Source organism: Euwallacea fornicatus, chromosome 6 (genome assembly GCF_040115645.1).
Source record: "Euwallacea fornicatus isolate EFF26 chromosome 6, ASM4011564v1, whole genome shotgun sequence".
Lineage (NCBI taxonomy): Eukaryota > Metazoa > Arthropoda > Insecta > Coleoptera > Curculionidae > Euwallacea > Euwallacea fornicatus.
In genome coordinates this window covers 1523545-1547136 of record NC_089546.1, presented here as the reverse complement: position 1 = coordinate 1547136, position 23592 = coordinate 1523545, and the positions used below count along the sequence as shown (strand labels likewise).

Below are 23592 nucleotides of genomic sequence, written 5' to 3'. Positions count from 1 at the left end.
AAATACCATTTTCACTATCAAATTTTGGAAAACTGAATTTCAGTAAGGTTAAGTTTTCGGAAAACAATTTATAAGCATAAGTACAATTTTTTGACAAAAACTTTTCATTTCCAGGTTGTTGACCACATTTTTGGAAACACCCTGTATAAGTTTCAAAAACCAGATACCACCTGCACTCAAACCAGTGCGATAAATAGTATACGTTTTTTACGATAATTATGATATACTATATACATAGAATATCCTGAATATTTCACATCTTCAATGGCCTATCACATTTCAGGTAAATTATTTAAAATTTAGAGTTATTACAATGATAATACGAGTGGTGAAGAATTCTCATTCCGTCGCTCAAAATACCCATTTATTATTACGTCATATAGTGAAGCATTTAGGGCGTCGTAAATCCGTCATATTGTGACGTATTTAGGATGTCGTAGTTTACACAGTGTTGATATATTTCATAATTATTTACAAAGACATAGTTGTATAAATGGAGACTAGCAGCAAATGGACCCAAAAACCAACTTCTATACTCAATTAGAATCCCTGTCATTACATAGCAAACGGTCAAACAATTAAATTTAAAAATAACGTGAGGTAACAATCGACAATAAACTAAAATTCACTAAATATGTTTGAAATCTGAGAATAGAATTACTACATAGACGAAACATTTTGGATCGTTAACATATAGATATAAAAGGATTACTAGAAAAACTGTAACAAAAATATATAAGTCCATCTACAACATATTGTTAGACTACAAACACATATTGAGGACAAATGCAATGGGAAAAAATAATAATACGTAGAAGTAACAAAACATTGAATTACGTGTGATTGAAAGTATAGAGCACTCCGACAATCCGTTAAACTAATCCATCCAATCAATTCCTAAAAGAACGCACACACATGACAAAAATATCTGAAAAACTGCAACAAATTTAGGCAAAATTTAAAAAACCGTCAAGAAGATTGCTCTGAATCCTTTTTGCTTTACATTGTCCGCTTGCTTTTCCCTTCAACTACTCTATTGGAACACTTCCAAATAATTTTTTTTCTTTGCATTTTATGAATGATTATGTAGAGGTGTTAATGTTTTCATCACATAAGCAGAAAAATTTGAAGGTTGATAGCGTTTTTCTTAGGAAATTCAACTGAAATCCCTTGGCCAGGATGAGAAAAAGAAGAAAAACACCAGTATAAAAATTATCGTAATTAAAACTTGAGTTATTAAAAAATAGTAAATAAAGGAAAATAGGGAGTAAAGTTGAACAGTGAGAAAGAAAGAAGCAACAAAAAGTAGCAGAGAGAAAAATATTTGACATGTATCAAATACAAAATTGATAAAAAGGTTAAAAATAAGACGTTAAAGGCATCGAAAATTATTTCTTTTAAGATAAACTAGTGTGAAATAATAAGGGGTTGAAAAAGGTAATTGCTAAAATTTAAAAATAAATATTTCTACCGAAAAATTGCCAAGGACAAGAATAAGTTCATTCGAAAACGATGAATTGATACTGAAAATAGCGCAAATAAATAAAGTAATAAGAGAAACAATATAAAAATCACCCATATAGGAAAAGAGTAAAACAAAACGAAGATTTGTATACACGAGTAGAAATGAAAATAGAGAAATAAATTAAAGAAAATCGAAATTTTATATAAAACTCTTCTAAAAGCTTGGGCTATCAAAATTGAAAGTGGTGAAGCAGTGTAATTTTCAATAACTACAGATGAAAATTAGTTGTTTAAAATGAATTTCTGAATATATTGCAATTAATCTTGCTAAAATTTTCATAAGTTTCATGATAAGAGTCTGTTTTTTTATTTTTGTAATATCTTTCTCGTTAGAGGAATCTTAGGTAAGTAACATTGTGAATAATTAGTGCCGAAGCTTGCAATGAAAGGTGAATATTAATTCCTCGAACTTAATTTCTGAATAAGGGAGTTTTCATCTCGTTATAAACCTTACAAATATCATTTTCATATGACCCAGTTCTTTAAATTTTTAATTTCTTCCTCCAAAGATAGAATACTAGTAACACTACGAATAATCAGCGGCATAGCTTGCAATTAAAGATCGATATAAATTTTTGACGGTTTAATTTCGGAAATGTTATTTTTAACTTCGTTAAAACCCCCATACATTTTCTCTTGACAATATCCTTTTTTTATTTTAAATGTCTAGGTTGGAAGCCCTAATTAATAAAACTGAAAAATGATCAAAATAAAATAGATATTAATTCCTCAAAATAAGCATGACAATTGAGACGATCAAGAAGAAAAACTCAACTAAAAATGGTTAGAAAGAGAAGTTAAACATAAATGAAAGTGGTGAAGGTTTGTAATGGATAGCAAAAATTCAAAAGAACAGGGCGAGAGCAGGGCCTAAAAATTCAGTTAGGTCATTTAATAATTCAGGTTAATTTCTTAAATTGAAATCTTGATAATTTGTCACTTACTCTGTGAAAAATATGATACTATTAAAGAAGGCATTTAAGGAAATTGAAAATTTATTATCAATCCATTATTACATCAATTTTTTGTTTCTTTTAAAGTTTTCCTAGGCAAGAATCTTTAGATTTGGCAAGTGTTTTGGAAACAACCATTAAAAAGTGGGTTCTTACAAACTATCTAAGGATGTTGTAAATTTCTTTTAAATATTTTACAATTCACCTCATAGTTTCCAATCTTAAAAAATTAAGAATATCTCATTTCTGAAACGAGTAAAGAAATCTGTACATTTTAAGAAAATTTTAACGACTTTTTACTTAATACATATAACAATTTTGAGTCTTTCTCGAGTAATATAGATAGGTAAATACTCTTACACAGGGTGATTCACACATTGAAGGAATAAATTAAAGAACGTGTACATTTAGATATTCAGACCAAAACACGTAAAACAAGTTTTTTGTCGGCAGGTCTTTGTTTCTGAATTACCAAATTTCAAAGTTTCTGTATGTTACCATTTTTTTACTATTTTAATAAATAATAGCAACTTATGAAACAAATAATAAGAATATGATAAGTAACCAAAAGAGCTACTTCTGAGCTTTTCAAAGTTGCTTTGTTGATTGTTGAGTTAAATATCCATTTTTGTTATCATTTGGCTAAAGGAAACTTAATGCAAGATTGATTAGTCGGCATGGTCAAATGCTATGACCTACGAGATCACCTGACTTGAATCCTTTGGATTAGTATATATGGGGGCATTTAAAACAATTGGTTAATGTGGAGGAAAGTGATAGTCACGAGCAATTAATATAAAGAATAATGGATGCAGTCGAATACGTTCAAGATAGATTAAATATGCAATTAGTATCGGATACGATTATTTCGTTCTGCCAAGCTTGTATCTGCGCTAATGGTGATATTTATGAGCACTTGTTACAATTGTTTTATTATTATTATTGTTAAATTATTATTAATAAAAATGATAATAATTATTAATAGTGAAAAATGATAAAATGCATAAACTTTTAAGTATAATAAGTCGGAAACAAAATCCTGCCAGCAAAAATTTTATTCTGAATTTTTTAATAAGAACGTTGAACGTGTACACGTTCCTTAATTTTTCGCCTCAAGTTTTGAATGCCCCTGTATACCTATATCTCAAGCGATCTGAAACACTCATACAACAGTTTTGTCTAAACCTTCGGTATGCCCCCACTGACTCAGTTATCAGCTAACTAAAGTAAAAACTGCATTTAGAATTTTCGAACTATTCCTAGAAAATACAAATTCTTCGAGATGTGAAGGTTCTAGACTCGGTAGAGATAGGACGTGTGTAGTGCGGAAACAGATAACGATTTTTTGTGGCGTGAACCCACATCGGCCGAAAAGAATTTCAAGAAGAATACAAAATCTTCAGACCACTGAAAATACTATCATATCACCAGACTATTAAAAAAGATCCTGAATAATAGTGCCAGCAAATAAAGCTTAATGAAATAACGAATTCTCCATAATATTGTATTGTCACCTCAAAGATATAAATGTGCAATTTCCATATTTTATACACAAGGCAAATACTGTCCCGCACAGAGCAATCTAACGAGACCTAAATTGATTTGCCCTGCATATTATGTGTATAAACTGAATTTATAGCAACTTTTGTCACATCCAGCTTTTCCTGTTAAGTGTTGTTAATTGAATAACTACCAGAGTTAATAAATATGGCACTAGACATTAATCTTTCCATCAACATTTAAGTCAATATTAATTTATTTTTGTATCTGTTAAATAAATCATATGAAGCGGAATCGAATTGGCCGCAGATAGTTAATAATAATTCTAACGGATGGTACTAGTACTCTTCTAGTATAAATCTCGCATAAAGCAATCCGATAATGTATCTTCACATCCTTAATGATAATGGACACTGACTGACATAACTTTAAAGGCGTGTAAACATACACCTCATTTTTTTCTGTCTTCGGTGGCAGAGATATTTCTCAGGGAGTGATAATTAGTATCCTCACAGTATTACAATGTAACTTGAGACATGAATAGAAATAATAAATATGGGTCATTATTCAAATAGCGTCTTATGTAACTGATCATCGAAGGCGCTGTGTTTTAGCATAATGGATTTTTGCCTTAATCGAATGTGTAATTAACACTTTGTTCTGGGGTACCTAGAAAAATTCTTTCTTACTTATTCCCGGGATAAAAAGACGGCTATGAATTCTTATTTCATCTATTCACCCTCTTAGTTTTTCCGATTTTAACAGTTTCCTCACGCCTAGTTCTCCTGAGAATTCTGAATTCAAAGATTCTCAAATTTGATTAGTCTTGCTCGCGCCATTTAAATATGCAGCGAGCGAATTTTTTCACGTCTTAAGTGACAGTTAAGGAGGGAAATACTATGTCTTAAAAATCACGTAAAATGCTAGAACTTTGAGGGAATTCGAAGCAAACTGAAGCACGTATCTCTATGTAGTTAATTCCTCAGTAGTGATGCAGGTCACGTTAAAAAATTCAAATATAGGCCGCAAAGCCAGAAAATCAGCTTATCTCGCTTTATCTAACAAAGGTTTTAAAAAAGTGGGTCGTGTGAATTACTACTATGGGATGTATATTTTTTGACTATCACGAGATTAACGTTTTTAAAAGCTTCACCTAGTTTAGGAACAAACAAGCTGATAATGGCACATGGGCTCTTAAGTAGGATGATCTGCTAATCTACTTAGATTACACAATAAACCGGTTTAAGTGAACTGAGGATTTGCGCTATAAGGGGTAAAGGTGTTGACAATTAGCAGAATTTTGCATTTTCGAGAATGTTCTTCAGTGGTGTGTACATGTGCATATGGTTATCTAAGACAGTTTATCGGGTTGGTTAGCTCTTCCTACATGCCTCTTTTAGCGCCATTGAAGGTCGGTGGAAATGTGGTTATTTAGTGAAGTATCGTACTTTAGGAAGAAATTCTTCCCCAATTAAACTATTATGTAGGATCTTCCAGTACCAAATATACCCGGAATATTCCTTACTTACACGGAATGTAGGATAGTGGAGAGTTTCCTTAATAGGAACTAAGGCCAGGTTTAAAAGTTCTCTTGAAACTTAGATATTTCTTATCTGGCAGCTCTCCATGGACATACTCATTTGTTTATTTTATCAAATAGATGGTAGACACCTTTTCTATTATTTGCCAGGAAATTTCTTGATTTAATGAGGTAGGTGGATAGATAGGGCCCAATTTTTTTTAAAGAAATAATTTTCTGTTCTTCTAGGTGTTTTTTTTTTAACTAAATAACATAGCAACTTATGTTTTAATAACTATTAATGTAAGAATTCAAGACTGTTTTTGTAATTCTAACAAACACTATCATATTAGGACTAGTTGACAGCATATTTACAGTTTTTAGATATTGTTTATTTAAAAGTACCAAAATGAAAAAAATAATATATTTTTCAAATTCTTTTAGAGTATGAGGAATTTATGTCTAGATAACTTATAAATTGCAATGTATCGAGATTGTTTAGTTGACAGAATCAAGTTTTTAAAGAACTCCAAATTTTAAAAAAATCAAAAATTTTAATAAAATTATAAACCAGGTTTCCAAGTTTTCACAAAATATAGAGATTTCTGTCCTAAAAAATTATAATAAGTATAAAAAATGTAGAGCTGATTTCGTAATCGTATCAAATGGCCTATTTTTTGCTCTAGCTGAGAGGAAATTTACATTTCTACTATATACAATTTAATGAGATTGTTCAATCAGTAGATATTGCGAGGCGATGTGTCTGGTCTAGCCACTTTGTGACATTACTCTTTTCTGGATCCACCAGCAGTACGGAATGTCCCGATTTCACCTGGAAGAGGACACACACAACCTCTCTTTTCATATTAACAATAAACGTTTCTAATGAAAATCCCTTGACTTATCAAAAAGTTCTAAAAATTTAACTTTAAAATATTTAATTTATAAAAAAATACATTGATTAAGGAAAAAGTCATAACTTACTGATACCTCTATAGGGTGAGTTACGAGGATTACGTCAAACTTTAGGATCGTTTTATGCATGAAAAATAAATATAAACAAACTTAAATGTTATTTTGCGATTTTTGTTTATTTATAAAAAAATTAATAAAAATGCATAGAGAAATTTCATACATTAGCATTTCGGTTATCACAGTGTTTTATTCATAAATGTTGAAAAATACCACCTTTGACTTCTAAACATTTTCTATTTCATTTTTGACGGACATTTGTTATTGTCCTGACTGTCACATTTCTTTCTTCAATATCAGCTGCAGCATTAGTAAATCACAAAACTAGTTTAATTCGAGTGTCCAATCATCCCTGTATTCACTTTAATTTTGTATACTTAATTTTTAAACTAATCCTATGAATAATAGTCTAATGGTGTGAGATTTGGAGATTTTGGAGTTCAACTAATAGGACATACCGCAACCAACCTAATGTCCTGGAAACCTGTTCAATTCTGATCTAACCATTAAAAGAACCATAAATAAACATCACATTTGCATAATCTAAATTGTTATAAATGTTTGGCATTCTGTAAAACCTTAATTGAACTAAAAAATAAATGTCTTATCAGTATCACGAATAACAAAATCTTATTTTTATTTTGAATAGAACGTTAGATAAAAAAAAATTATTAGCGTTACAATCTTGAGCAAATGAAAATTCAATAATAATATTAAAATTTTTTTTACATTTATTTTTCATGTATACGCTCTGGAATTTTGGCGTTATCCTTCCTAGTCACTCTGTATTTGCAAACTAACTCTCGCAGAGCCCACTCGTGTAAAGGGCAAACAAAGAGAGAAAGGAGATGATCGATGTAACGGTTTGCTAGCCGTTCCATGAATTGATCATCAGGTATCTTTTGTTTCCAATACCAATCCCAATACGAAGATGTGGCTAGTTGATAAAAGTTCCTGATAGCGACGGAACAGTGAAATGAAGTAGAAGCTCAACGATAGTAGTGGTCGACCTCGTTCGCAATAACATTGAGATTGGGTTTGTTGGACCAGCCCACAAATGTCCCATGAGTTTTTTTGTTGGTATACGACCTGGTCGGTCACCAATGGGTTGATCGTAACGCCTGATTTTCGGATACTGAGTGATGAGGCAGCATTGCCGAGATAATTCATGGAGAAATCAATCTTTCTAAGTAGGAGAAAAGGGGGTGTGATAGATACTTACACCTAAAATGCTAAGTGGAAGTTCTTCAGATAGGATAGGAGCTTAATTACTGGATAGGTACACTTAGCATTTAACACTACTGGATTCGAAGAATTTTCCACGGATCTGTATGTCCCAAAAGGAAGAAGTAAAGAATGGCAGATGATCTGCGAAGGCGTAGTTACTAGTGGTAGCGGTGCCCTTTTGTTAAACTCTTTTGGGAATCCTTATTTCTGGAATTCTGGTGTTTCTCACCTTGAGGGTTGTGAAGCGTCCAGAGAAGTGACTTAACAAGAAGTGTAGAAGTTGCTTGTCCACATTAACCCTCTGCAATGCTCTCTAACTGGAACAGAAAGGCATAGTATCGAATGCGTCTTTATGGTATAGTCAGGTAACTGTATAGGAGTTTGCCTTTTCTTGTCAGTCCTTGTTAGTGGTTTACTGGATGGCGTTCGTAACAATGAAGGGGCCTCATCAGAATATTAGGTGTAGTAATGGGATGCCGGAAAGCGATATTTGTTGAAATAGCATCAGGGATATGGTCAGAATAAGGGTGGTGGGACAATTTCTGAGTGTGCTCTTGTAATGCTGGCAAACAGCATTGAATCGCAACTGCTTGAATGGGAAATTTATGTATTACGAAGCGTAATTAAATATTATGTTTGTATGGTTATTTAGGATGTTCCTTAATGTCGTACTCATATTTCAGGGTGTGATTCCTCAAGTCGTTTTATGAAGAAAAGTTCGTATGAACATATGTTTTCAACGGTCCAAATTTTTAGCTACAGGTGGTTGAAATTTTTCTTTTCAAATCGTTATTTTTAAATTTCTCAAAAAGTGCTTTAGATATTAATTTTAATTTTAGTGTGTGTTATCCAGGATTCAAAATCTCATTTTAATAAAAAAAAGTTATTCTATTATTCAGCCGGTGGCGTAACTACCTACATGAGTTCCGATATTATTGACGAAAAAAGTGTTACGCCATTGATATTTTTTCGCAGAAACATATTTTATGATTAGGCTGGTCCATTCTATATGAAAAAAGTTTTTACTCTTTTCTTGTTAGATAAGTCCCGTCTGATTAAAACAAAAAATCGTCTTAATTAATTCATTTATTTTAATGGTTTGTTATAAGTGATTATCTTATATTAAATGTTATATATTTTATAATTTTTTAAACCAGACATTTTTCATGTAGAATTCACTGGCCTAACCAAAAAAAAATGTTTCAACGAAAAAATGTCAGTGGCGTACCGCCTTTTTCGTAAATAATATCGAAAAACATGTATGTAGTGACGCGACTGGTTTAGCAGTAGAATTATTGTTCCTTTTAAAACATGGGGTTTCATTTCCTATTAATATGCATCAAAATTGAAAGCAATATCTAAAAAATGTTAAAATAATTATTTGAAAAGAAAAAATTTTAACTTTCCTTAGCTAAAAATTTGGATCTTTGCGGACATTTGTTCATATGAACTTTTTTTCAGAAAATGGCCTGAGGAACGACATTCTTAAATATTAAGCAACAACCAGTATACATATTGTACAATGTACGCCTATTGCTTGATTTTTAGTATCCTCAGGATGCGGTAATAAAGCTGCAAAACGTTGACAATTTAATCAATTTCCTTTTGGTTGATCCAATTCTGAGATTATATGAAATCAAACTAATACTGATAGCATTTTTGAGGGATCGGCAAGCAACATCAGTTGAACGTTTTTAAGGATTTTTTTTTATGAATTGTGGTTTTGTAGTTGAGTTTAAGGCCAGTGCGTTACTGTATATCGTTAAATCAATTTACAACTTTTTCTATGCATACCAAATGGGAATAGGAAAAGTATTCAACAAAATCTTAGTAGTGTGGAATATGTTTCTATAACATGCGAAAAAAAATCTGGAGAATTTTATTTTTTATTTTCGTGTATTTTATATATATTTTTATGTCAAAACAATTTCATATATTTTTACATAAATAACGAATAGCTCAAGTATTAAGAAACATTTGAAAGGTGTGATCTACCTTAGGAAACTACTTCTTGTAGTTGCTCTGAGTCGGGGAACAGTACGACACTGTTTTTTTATTAAATCAAGCTGATCAATTTTTTTACACAATATAAGCATAAAATTACTTTCAAGCTTTCAATTAACAAAGCGGTGGTCTTGAATATGTTTTTGCCGAGTAAGAAAGTTTGAAAAACTTTTATGAAACATATCCAGTGTGTCAATTTGAAAACGAACAAACTCGATATTTGGGTGATTAATGAAACTATGTAAATTTCCAAAAACATGTCGATTTTATTTTCACGGGTTACATTCTTTAACTTGGTTTTTTATTAAATTGCATTCACCTTTTAGCGAGGGTGGAAACAACCACTAAAATCTTAAACGGGAAGAGGGATTTAGTTGTACCTCATTCGAAAGGTCTTTCAATCGCCTTTCTAAATGTGTGTTTTTTCCATTGAGAGGTTTTCGAAAAATCATTTTCGAACCGTAAACAAGGTCTGGTATTTATTGTATTGTAGAAGAATTGTTTACTAATGTTTTTAAACGTTCAAATTGCTGTTATTATTTTGTAAATAGTAATAAAGCCTGTTTTGAAACTTTAACATTCACAAAAACTTTTACTTGAATTTCTCCACACGCAACTGTAATTATTTTCGATTTTTCGAAATCTTGACGATTGGTTTTATAAATAATAGATTTAAGATGCCCTCAGGGAAAAAAATCCACAGGTGTTAAATCGAGCGCTCGTGGTGGCCACACACTTTTCGGCCAATCCGTTTGCCGGAAACATATCGTGTAACCACTGCTTATGGGAAGAAAATAGTGTAGTGGAAGGAGCTCCATCATGTTGAAAATAAAAAAGAACTTCTTTTAAAACGTCATTACCAGCCACGTTAACTTAATTTTCTAAATTTGTCGTTATTAACTGATTTATTTTCTCTTTTAGTAGATTTAAGTACCAGTTACCTTTTTGCTCTATGAATAAAGGACCAATAGCGGCATTCCAAAGAATACCAGTTTAAACATTTACTTTTTATGGATACTGTGTATTACCTTTTCTAAATAATCGGGGATTTTTATCGCTCCCGTATTGACAATTTTGCTTGTTAACATGTCCATTAAGGAAATACGTACTCATCACTAAAGCAAATGTGTAGTAAAATATTTTGGTTGTTATTTTTAAAATCTGTAATTGTTTCACAAAATTGAATCCTCCTTTCAAAATCGTCATCAAAAAGTTGTTAAAGGATTCGCATTATATATAGGATTTTATTTAACTTTACCGTTTTTCTTACCGTTCTCTAAAACTTTAATTTGAACTGCTTCATTCAAAACACGGATACGAGCTTTTTTTTTGTTAACAACAGAACCAATTTCAGGAAAATTAGCAACTAATTCCAACACGTATTTATGTTATAAATTAGTATTAGGATTCCTCTCATTAAAAATTCTTGTTGTTCTTCTTGCGCATTTTCCACATTCTCCATCGATGAAAGTAATCTCGGTTCTACATTGAGGCGTATATACCACTTTTGTAGATAACTTTATGAATACACAATTTTTAACTAGCGAAACAAAATTTACGGCAATAGATACCTAGTAAATTAACAAAAAAATCAAGAATTCCATCATTCTTTTTGTAATCGACTAGTCTGATTGCTACTTTTTCTATAGGCAGAATATTTAAATAAATGCATTTACATATACAAATAAATAAATAAAAATCAAAATAATCATCTGTATGTAAAACCCAGCTTCAACATTTGGAAGAATTGAAGAGCATTACAGCTGTGTGTAGGGAAATTCAAGTAGAACTTTTGTAAATGTTTGAGTGGAGGTTTGAAAATAGACTTTATTAGTGTTTGGAAAAAATAATTGACAGCATTTTGTACACTTAAAACATTAATTAACAATTTTTCTACAGTACAATTGATAACGAAGCTGTTTACGGTTTGGACAAAACCTCTCAATAAAAAAAAGATACATTTGGAAAGGTAATTAGAAGACCTTTCAAATGAACTATAACTCAAGTCCCCTCTCGATTTAAGATTTTAGTGGTTATTCCCAACCCCGCTAGAGGGTGCATGCAATTTAGTAAAAAACCGATTTAAAAAACGTCCTCCTTGAAAATAAAATCGATGTGTTTTTGCATATTTACGTTTTTGCTATAATCGCCGAAATACTGAAAGTGGTTCATTTTCAAATTGACACACTATTTTTCTTATAGTACCCATGAATCAGAAGTTACTACGTCATTTCTACCTCTCAAATGAAATTCATAATTTTTTTCAAATAAAGACAAGACATTTCTGACGCTGAACAAAATCACGGTGGTGCAGAATATTTCATTCTCAAGTTAGAAAAAAATTTCTCATGAAATGTGCTTATCTAGCTAAGTGATGGCCTTGTACGTCGGTGTTTCTCGTCAAGTTAACTCGTTATATGTATTTTTCCCCAGTTGGAGCAAATGGAACTAATATTGACCTGTAGAATTGTTAATTAAACTCATTAATTTTTTAAAAAATATTCCCTTATGAAAATGATCTCCATAGTAAGTTATGACTGACTTTTCTAAGAATCACTAACCATGTTTCTTGTTTTTCAGATCAGAAAAAAGATGCCCCATAACGGACGGCATAGAGTAAGGACTGCGTGTTTGATCTTAATTTATCTAATTAGTTTAAGTGCGGCCGAGCCCAGTAACAATAGATACAGTAGAAATTTTCGAGACGAGCAAGAACATCACTCATCTTCGAATGGAATCGTGCCTGGAGGGTAAGTTGCCTGCCTAATGGTTTTTGGTCTAGGAACAATACCAACTAATCATTATTAATTGTTGAGGCCTTAGAAAATCCCTTCATGGGGCTTCAACACTTTGTTGAAGCAACAGACAAGCTATATTGTAGTAATGAAATCAACGATATTTTTACAGTATCAATTTACGCCAAATTTGCATGACAATGAAAGCTCTTGATTTTTCTCTTGAGCTCAAAGACTCCATTGTCTTAATTCACGCAATGAGCTTTGGCTTTTCAAGTGGATTAAATACTGTTTAGACAACCCCAAGTACCCCGCCATTGAATGTAAATGGGGCCCTAATGGATTTAATCAGGCTGTTTTGATCCGGTTTATTTCTTTTTCTTGTAGTTTTGTTATTTATTATTATTATTTTTTCCCGATATTTCTGGCGTGTTTATATAGTTTTTACATTTCTTAATTTATTTTATAATAATTTTGTCAATTTTTGATTGAGGTTTAGCCCAGTTTTTCTTAACAACAAATTTTTCTCATTTTAGTATCTTTTTTTAAATAAAAAAGTTAATACAGCTTTGGGTAATTTTAATTTTTTTTTCCAGAAGTACCATAAATAATACGAAGGAAGGAAAATTATCCTAAAGGTTATTTGAGAAGTGTCATCATTCTATTTTTCACGTTTCCATTTGCCTATTTTATCAGCTTTGAAGCTTTTTCAGGAGTATTAGTATTTTTCCATTTTTATCAATTTTGGTTAGTATAGATTCGTGCTATTAAATTTCATGTTGTTTTCAATTCTTAATTTTCGTCACTTTTCTCGAAATTTCTCTGCTTTTGTATCGGTTTACTCCTATATTCCAGTATCTTGCGTTGGTTCTGTTGCGTCGATTGTAAGTTTAATCTTCTTAATCAAGGCAAGTTCTAGGTTTTATTAATTTCCCCGATAATTTTTTTTTGGCAATTTCATTTAGTATTCGAAGTATAATTGGTCCTCAAACCTGTCATGTCACGTATGAAGTGTCTTATAATAAGCCTGATATTGCGTGAGATCAGTTTCGGATGACTTTAATTTAAGTTGGGAATTATTTGTTCTTTGCAGTCGAAAATATTTTCTGTAACTCGTGTTATATTGTAAGAATCTCACTCGTCACACAAAATTGCATTTCCCAACTGGTTATACGCCTAGCTATTTTTGCATTATGTAATAATAGTGCAGCTCGTACCCAGTAGATCTCAGAACGCATCTCGACCATTGGCTACCGCTTTGCCTTTATTGATTATAATCCACGTTCACTGGCATGTTAATGGGTTGTTTATTCGTTAATTAATGAAATCCACCATAGGATCTTCGAACCGTCTTCTGACCAACAATCTCTAATAAGCCGGAATTAGTCCATTTATTCTCTGAGCGGTCTTTGCGGCTATATTCTTCTTAATTCTCTTGTTGGCGACTAACAGTTACTGCATCATGATTAATTGTGGTACCTTTATCAATTAATTACGCTTCATTTGGTCTCTAAAGTGCAGAAGAAAGGCTTGAAATCTATTGTGATGCATCTTCATTTTTACAATGACCATTGATTCGGACCCGTGGCGTTAGACTAACGGTTTAACTTATATTGTCCGATAACCCTCTCTTTGGATGGACGAGTTCTTGAAAGTTATTAAAATTCTTCTGTATTTAAATAACTTTTGTTGCGGCGGGCAAAAGGCGACTTTCAACTGTAGTCTATGGACGGATTGAAAAGCGAATTGAAGGACGGTACAAATAGTTTTTAATAGCAATGTTGAAATTGTGATAATTGTGCTATTAATACGAGTTTTTATTCTCTGCCCTATATTTTGATAGATCTGAGGTTGGAGGTTATCTGTAGTATGAGATTTTTGGCAGAGGATGCCTTTGTGATTACGTGTCATGAACTACTCTGGCAGTAATCACGATTTTAATGTACTACGTAATATTATAACGAATACGTTCTTTAAAATTTGAAGGTGCTCAAAAAATCATAGCAAACTGCAAATTAATGATTGCAATGATTAATCAATCTATAAAACTACTCAACAAAGTTTAATTTCTTGATCGTAGTTCACAGGAGACCCCACAGAAAAATTAATCGCATGGAGATAATGAAAACGGTAAGAGATGTCTTGTTGTTTAAATTAAAAAAAAAAATACACATTATATATGGACACCTTGTATTATAATAAATAAAAGCGCTTTAGGTATTTAAACATAGTCTTCAGAAAATAAAAGCAGGAAACAATAATCCTACGGCCTTAAATTTCCCCATTTCCCAACTTTTGGTATTAGATTGGACTCTTGTTATAAATAAAATGATTTGAGGCTTTCATTGGTTTTTAATTTTTCTTGAGAATGACTCAGCACACACCAGTAGGGATTACTTCCAAAAATAATTAATAAAAAATCAGACGCCCTTTGGCTATTAGTTACGATTTTAAAACATATTTTAATGGAATCTGCGGATTTTATGGAAATTCCTATATTCTGGTCATAAATAATGTCACGACCATAAGAAATACTAAATATGAAGTCAATAGAAAAATTTGAGGCAGAGACACTCATACTTTCGATATGTCTCTATCTATGTAGTAAAGATTTTCATTAAACTGTATGTTCATATTCAACCTTCGTTTCGACAGATCTGCAGGATGACCCCGGTATATTCTATAATATGTATGTACAGGGTGTTCCTAAATATCATGTACATACGGAAGGAGGTAATTATTTAAGTTTTTTCCTGACTAAAAGTTCACATAAACATAGGTCCCCAAACGCTTTGCTACCTACTTACAGGATGTTCAAATAAAAAAATAAAAAGTGATGAGTTACGAAATCGAATGTTAGATGTAATTGACACCGTAAAAAATACTCCGGTTATATTCGAAAGAATACGGGTATCGATGAGGAGGAATGCATGTGTCAGAGTTGGAGGAGATGACTTTCAACAGATGTCGTAGCATAGTTTCCTTGTTGTAGTTATTATTATTATTTTTTAGGTCACCCCGCTTTTGATTTTTAACAGGTAATTACAAATAAACTCTCAAAATTCTTAAAAATTGAATATGATAAATAATTACTTATTCATAATAAATTTTAATTTCATCTGGCGAATTTCAGAAAATCGTTTTTTATTTTTTCATAACTGGCGCAAATACCAAAAAACTACAAGAGTCTAAAAAGTTTCTAAACAAAATAAGAAAGTCATTTTTTATTTTAGAATCTACTGGTACTACATCGCGAAAAATTCAGAGAAAGAAACGGGGGCAAGCCCTCTGAAAAAATATTAGTCTGTATATTATTAAAACCATTTAACATGGTCAATTGTGTAAGCTCTACAGGGTAAACTATATTCCAAATTTTCGCTAAACATTTTTAAAAATGCAGGAACTATAAAGACAAAACTGAAAAATTTCTGAAATTTCAACACCATGTCGATAGATAACGAAGCGTTTGCGGACTTATGTTTATATGAACTTTTAGTCATGAAATAAGCTGAAGAATTATCTCCTTTCATATATACATGATATTTAGGTACACTCTGTATAGTTTTAAATAATTTTTTGGTTATACGAAGTTTTTTAACGATGGTTTAAAACCTTGCTTCACTTATGAATCTCCAACATGAAGAGAAAATTATAAAAAGAAAATGTTAAAGATAGAAAAATATTCACGTTGAAAACAAAATTGAAGGTCAAAAGAATCCTGAGGGAAATGGAAAATAACTAGGAAAAAATCAAGATCTTGTTTGAAAGTGTTGTTTCATTATCTCGAAAACGGATAATTTGCAGGCTTAGGTATGAAATTGGACACTTTTCTGCTGCTGTTTGGCAGATAAATTCCATGATATAAAGTAGCAAGTTAGTTCAGCTTAGGCAAAGGTTTTTTCATGAAGCACATCGATTAACATCATGCCATTTGTCGGCTTTTGCAAGCATCTGTCCATTAAACTTCTTTTCAAGAACATTTTTATTTCATCTCAAAACAGATTGGAATCTGTCGGTTTCTGTTGCCACTTAACAACGGCGACCTTTACCCAATAAAATCGTAAACGAACAAAATTGCCCCTCAGCCATGTTTAGGACTTAAAGCACACCCACCAGATCTATTTTGCACTTCCTTAAATAGCGAAATTATGACATTAAAGCTGTCGAATTGGACTGGATGATGTCTATCAGGGCTATTATCATAACTATGTGTTTCCACAAATACGTACTACTATAGAGACATTAAGTGGGCGCCCATGGTGGTACTTGGTGCGGGAATTTTTGCATTTGGATAGTACCTAAATGGTTCCTAACCCAATTAAATACAATTAAGAACAAAGCACGATCTAACCTTGAACGTGGGATTCGCACTGTTATCTTTTGATGGTTCCTGCTACAAAAATATGCGTTTTGATGCGTGGGATTTTGGAAACAAGATAAACTGTATATTGGTCACCAATTTATGTGTATTGTTTTAGTTTATTTATTGTGAGAGTACAGGAAATTGTGTCGTAATATGGGCATTTTCTAACGACACGTGACCTTCACAAAATTAATTTCTTAAAAATTCAAAACGGTACATAGAATCGAAAAAAAACGGAATATTAGAGTCCACATCTTCTTTTCCTTTAAAATGGTCTAAGAAATTGGGTTAATTTCGAGATATGAGTTAAAGTTACGGAGATCCTTAATTAAAGAAGAAGAGATGAAGAAAAGTTAAAGAAGTGCGGATCCAATATAATTTTTGATAATAATTGATGATTTTAATCTTAAAAGAATCGCGTGAACATGTACTTTATCCTACTCGAAAACTCGGCAGGGGGCTTGGTCGTAACAAGCCCATCACTGCGTACCATGCGTCCGAATTAGTGGGTACCCATGCATAAAGCGGCATTGACAAACCCAGTGAAGGCTCATATTTCATTGAGCTCATTACTTTTCGAGAGAGTCCAGTTTTTCTTAACATGAATGAGGCACCTAACATTATTGTTTAACATGATAGCTCATGGTTAGTTAGCATTATTATTCCATTAGGTGGAAATGTATAGTTATAATCTGTTAGAGCAGACCTACTTATCAACTCCCACCTCAATAAAAATTGCAAATGTATGTTGAGAATTATGTCATCTTTATATGATATAATTTGTTGCTTTTTTTGTGGCAGAGTTGGGTCACTAGAGCAATTATACGGCCATCAGGAACGCTTCAAACTATGTAAGACATATTTTTCATAGTTTTTAACCCGATGTGTCTTGTCCCAGTTAATTGGAGTTCTAGGATTATATGAAAAATTATATGAAAGTATCTCTTAATCATTTTTGATAGATTATTAAAGTGAGAAAATAAAAACTTTCACTTTAATAAATCCACTTTAAGGACATGGCGGTATCCATGGTTATTTCATTCCTGCTAACACATTTTCGTCCACTCTGCATCATACTATTTACATATAAAAAACAGAGATTTTATAAAGTTGTTTGTTCCTTTACGAATAAAGCTCCTATTTATTCTTTGGATGTCTAGAAATGTACTCCCCGTTTTGATTTCAAGAAGATCTAAACATTTGACGGACAGTACTTCTCTGGTATGAAACATAGAAAATTAACATAACTCAAATTTTATATAGTTGGCATTCAATGCTTTTATAGAATGTGTCTAAAATAATATGAGTTTTAATGTACAATGTTAATATGTTAGCTTAGAATCATTAATTTTTGTCGGACAATGTCCTTAGGGGTGAAACTCTGGCAACACACGTAATAAAAAGGTCTTCGAGACATCGAGCCTAAATTTAATTTCGTGCCAAACGAGTCTCTTTGAGAATAATGGACTTTTTACGATAGAGATATGTACTGAAATAACATCGAAATAATGTTCTGTGATATTATTCATTAGATATTCAGGTATAAATGATCAAGTTTTCTTCCGCATTAAAGAATAATGTGAGATTTAGCTTTTTTTATGTACATAAAAGAGTAAAAATCCTGCATAAATTTGTGAAAAATGAAACAACATATTTTTCACGAAAATGCCGGAATACGTCAAATATCGTTTTTAATTGTACATTTTTTGACATTACAGACATATACAGGGTTACCCATGTGGTAGATAAAGGTACTTTTTTTATTTCTTTCTTATGAAACCCCCATGTATATTAAAAAAAAAATTACGAACCAAATTAATTAACCAAAAGTTTCAAGTAATTTTTTTTCAAATTTATTTGTCGAATTTGAACCTTTTTTTAATGATAGGTCGTGTCTTCCAGAACGATGATATATTAATTTTATTCGTATAGAAATCTCTTTTTTATAAATACCGAGTGTGGCAGTTATAGCATGTTTTTTTAATAAAATTTGTAACACCCTATAGAGTTCAGCACTTACATTATCAAGTGATACTTGAAATTACACTTTATCCTTATCTTTTTTTTTTATTTAATTTTTAGATTTCCTCTATTGTCTTTTCTATTACACGAGAAACACCATTTTATAGCATAATATGATTATATTTAAAACTTATTTCCAGAATCAACAAGAAACGAAACGAAGTGCATTGAAACAAGTCAATCGAAGGTGTAAGTAGCGCGTATTTCCACTTGTGGCACGAATAACTTCTTCGCAATGACGGCACATACTTAAAATAAGAAACTATATGTCATTTTGGTCCAGTTGTTCCCATATTGGAATCAGTTTCCGCCATACGTGTTCCAAGGTGTTTAAGTTGGTTTCCTCTTGTAATACCCTCTAAAGAGTGTTCCAGCGATTCTCGATGGGATTTAAATCTGGACTCTGAGCTGTCCATGTCATGGTAGCAATACCGATTTGCTCTATATAGTTTCTCACGACTCGAGCAATATGAGGTCTGGTATTTTCTTACATCAATAAAAATCCTTGCACCATGTATCTTTCAACTGTAAGACTTCCATCTATAACGACAAGTACGATGCGAGCAGTTAAATAAATATCTCCCCAGATGATCAGAAATTGACTTTCGAATCATGTGGTATGTGAGAAATTATACTAGTATACCGTTCATTAGGACTTTGATATACACGAATACGGCTGTCAATGGTATACAAACAAAATCGGGACTCATCTGTAAATAATACTTGTTGCCATTCAGCCTGTAACCAATTACCATGCTCCCTGGAAAAATTTAACCTAGTTCTTCGATTAACTCTAGTTAAAACTGGATTTTGCGTAGCAATTCTATGTTTCAAATTCTTTAGTCGCTGCCGGATATTTCCTGTAAAAAGTTGTAGACTATTAGCATCTTGAAGCTCACTTTGAAGAGTTCGAGCTGTTACAAAATGTTGTCTTAATGTTACGAGTCTTCAAAATCGGTTCTGAATCGAAATTGTTATTCGATTCCTTCCTTGTCCAGCCTGCGACCATAACTTCCAGTCTCGCTATATATTTATGTGGCTCGTGAAATGGTTGTGTGACTTATATTAAATCGTCCACCAACTCTTGCTCAAATCCAACCTTCCTCAAAAAATATTGGTGTTTGGACACATCCTCAGTGAGCAAGATTTCGTATTTCACGTTGCATGTTAATCAATAAAAGAACTTGCAAGGTAAGACGTGACTAACGCTGCATCTGTATTTAACAGTTACTGTCGTTCTTTGGTTTTCGATGTCCTGCTACTCTCTTTAGTGAGTATAATGTTAATTAAAATCAATAAAATCTTGTGCTGTAAAATGGCGTTCCTCGTGTAATAGCAAAGATTATTGGGTAAATGAAAAATGAAAATGTTAAAAATAGATAAGGCTAAAGTGTGATTTTAAATGTAACTTGAGAACATAAGTGATGAACTCTATAGGGTGTTAAAAATTTTATAAAAAAAACACGCCATTATAGCAAAACAAAGTATTTATAAAAAGGATATTTCTATGCGAATAAAATTCATATACCAGTGTTCTGGAAAAGACATGTCATTAAAAAAAAATCGCCCAAATCGAGCAGGTTGTTGTGAAAAGCATTTGCTTCAAATTTTGGGTTATTTTTTGGTGGTATTTTGATTTTTTAGAGAAGTATATGTTATGACGTTATTGAATTCTTTGAGAAATTCTAAACATATTTCATGTAACATACCATGTTTAAATTCAATGGTCATTTGCAATTAGAGTAGCTTGCTAGATCGCTTGGCCTCACCCGTATGAAGGTTTTTATATGGTTATCTAAACCAGAGGGTGTATTTAAATAAGCCTACCAAATAGCACATAAATGATACGAAAAATTCTTGAGGAATTTGAATTGCGGTTTGCCCACTGTCAGGAACTCACCCAGGCACAGTTCGAACATTTAATACATTATATTATAATAGTTCGTATTCATTATTTTTTAAGTGTTCATAGTTCTATCTTTATTTGTATTTTTTATGATTTTTTTCGGGAACTGTTTTATTTAGTCACGGGTATGTAACGTGAAATATATTGAGAATTTCTCAAAGAACTCAGAAACGTCATAATATATTAGGTCTACCGGAAAGTTCTGTCCGTTTATGAATAATAAGAAAATTATACAGTTTTTGATTCATCTAACAATATTTATTGTACGATATAATTTCCATTATTGTTTATGACTTCTTTTCAGCGTGATGGCAAATTGCACATTTTTGAAAAACGCCTCGTCTTGGGAAACGAAAAACCCAGGAAGTGCTGTTTTGACATCTTCATTTTTGAACTTTTTTTCCGCCAAAAATTTTGCAAAGAAAGGAACAAGTAAAAATCAGAGGGTGTAAGGTCTGGAGAGTATGGTGGATGCGAGAGAATTTCCCAGCCTAGCTCTGCAATTTTCTGGTGAGTCGCCAAAGCTGCATGTGGTCTGACATTGTCGTGGTACAATATGATTTGCTTCCTGTTGAACATTTCCGGCCTTTTTTCTTGGAGTGCTTTCTTTAACTCATCCATTTGCCAACAGTATTTCTCCGAATTGAGCTTTTCGTTGGGTTTCAAAAGCTCGTAATGAATTGGTCCTTGGATCTTCCACCATATACACAGCATTCTCTTTTTAAGGCTCAATCCCAGTTTAAGAGTGGAGGGGGTAAGTTATTGGGGACTACAGTATGCTCTTTTCTTTACAATGTTTTCATACGTAATTCACTTTCCATCACCAGTTATCATATGATCCAAGAAAGTTTCACTTTTGTTTTGATCAAGCAGAGATGTGCATATGACGATGCGATCATGCAAATTTTTTTCACTTAATTCATGAGCTATCCATCTGTAATATTTATAGACCAATCCTAGCTTCCGAATATGGTCCGAAATGGTTTGTTGAGTTGAGTTAAGTTTCTTAGCGATCTCCGATGTTGTTAGAAAAGGATCTTGGCGTATCATGGTCTTTACAATCAATAAATACAAAAATATCGTTATCAATTAGAGATGGCCGCCCAGAGCGTGCCTTATCACTAAGATCGAAATCACCTGCTTCAAATTTTTAGAACCATCTCCCACATGTTCTTTCTGAAACAACATCTCCTCCAAAAACTTTCACTAAATTTCGACATGCTTCGGTAGCATTTCTACCCTGTTGGAATTCATACAACATACAATGCCTTAAATGAATTTTATTAGTACCCATGTTTTCACGATCGAGTCTATCTTAATAATGACATGAGATATCTTTACTGCAGTTAATTTCGAAGGAAACATGTATATACATGCAGTTATAAAGAAACACGGCCATATATGACTCAAAAGGGTATGCACATATATATTTAAATTTGAAACGAAATTATAGGACAGAACTTTCCGGTAGACCTAATACATAGGGTTCCATGAGAAATAGAAACATAATTAAAAAGTGCATTTATCTATTACATGGGTAACCCTGTATATGTGTCTGTTATGATAAAAAGATGCACAACTAAAAACAACATTTGATATGTTCCAAAATTTTCATGAAAAACATATCCTTCAAATTTTAATGAATTTATGCGGGACTTTTGGTTCTGTATGTGTAAAAATGTATACATAGAAGCTTATTGTATCAAAAAAATCAACTTTCTAGACGATTTCTTTTAGAAATTCGAATGTTTATATTTTATTCATAATACTACTTTAAAAAGCATCCTTAGGTGTTCACTGCAATCAAAACCCAACCTTATATTTTGTTTTGGAAGATACAAGTTTTTTCTATTAGACTTAACGTTGAGAGATTTTCGCTTCGAGGTGAAGATTTACCTGTTTTATCTTGTATTTTCACTCATTAAAATGTATCCTTGGGAGCCTATTATACCTAAAAAATAAGCTTCTGAATTCTTTCTTACGGAAGTTATAAATATTATATATCGGTTAATTGTGAGAAGGTTTTTGGACTTTCAGAAAGTACTTTCTCAACAGTTTTAGAAAATGTATCTAATGTAACTGATGTTTTAGATATAAAAAGGATAAGCACATACTCTCTATATCTAAAAATCAATCAGATGCTTGTTTTCTTCGCGAAGGGAGGTCCAAATTTTAATATTTAAGAAACTGCTATATCTGCCAAATCCTCATGAAATCAATGGAAACGGCACTTTTTCTACTAATAATTTCGCTAATATGGGTATAGATTTATAAAAATTTAATACGACGCAGTGGCGTACCATACGTGTGGCAGTTTTATACACATTACTAATTATTACTAATAGGATATTGAGTTTACCCAAGAAGACACGTTGTGAATTTGATTATAAAAGAGGAACTCACCTACGCTTAAGTGGTTTTGACTATTGAAACTCTCACAATTTTATCTACATTTTCAGAAAACATACAAACTAGTGGCATATCGTAGGAGTGATAATGTATTAAACATTTCCAATCTGTTATTTTGATAGGAATTCAAGTTTACAATATAAATGTTTCTTGAATTTGGTTACTGATAAATGACTTTTTAGAGATTTTACTACTCTTAAATGAATTCATATGAGCTAATAAAATGTTGACCTTTAAAAACTCAAACGTTTTTCTCTATATTCTGAGAATTATATATAGTTCAATAGCATATTCCGGGTATGGTAATTTTACAAATATGAAGGAGCATAGATGCAACAAAAACACTTTTTGGTAGAATTTCAAACTCAATAACATGTTCATCTAAAGAAGCTGGCATGACCCATGTGTTTTATTCATTGAGTAGCCCATATTTTCTTAAAAGCTTAGCTGGAATTTTG

General features: G+C 32.0%; 1 protein-coding gene across 4 annotated transcripts in view; it reads left to right on the top strand.

Moving 5' to 3' along the window:
* LOC136339587 (fibrillin-2-like) overlaps positions 1-23592 on the top strand; it is a 137563-nt gene that overhangs the window by 10253 nt on the left and 103718 nt on the right. For 3 of the 4 annotated variants that reach the window (XM_066282953.1, XM_066282952.1, XM_066282954.1), the window contains one exon: positions 12280-12449. In XM_066282953.1, the coding sequence (XP_066139050.1) occupies positions 12280-12449 (170 nt within the window). Of the gene's footprint in view, positions 1-5349; positions 5389-12279; positions 12450-23592 lie in introns of those variants that run through there. The other variant, XM_066282955.1, reaches the window with a different exon arrangement.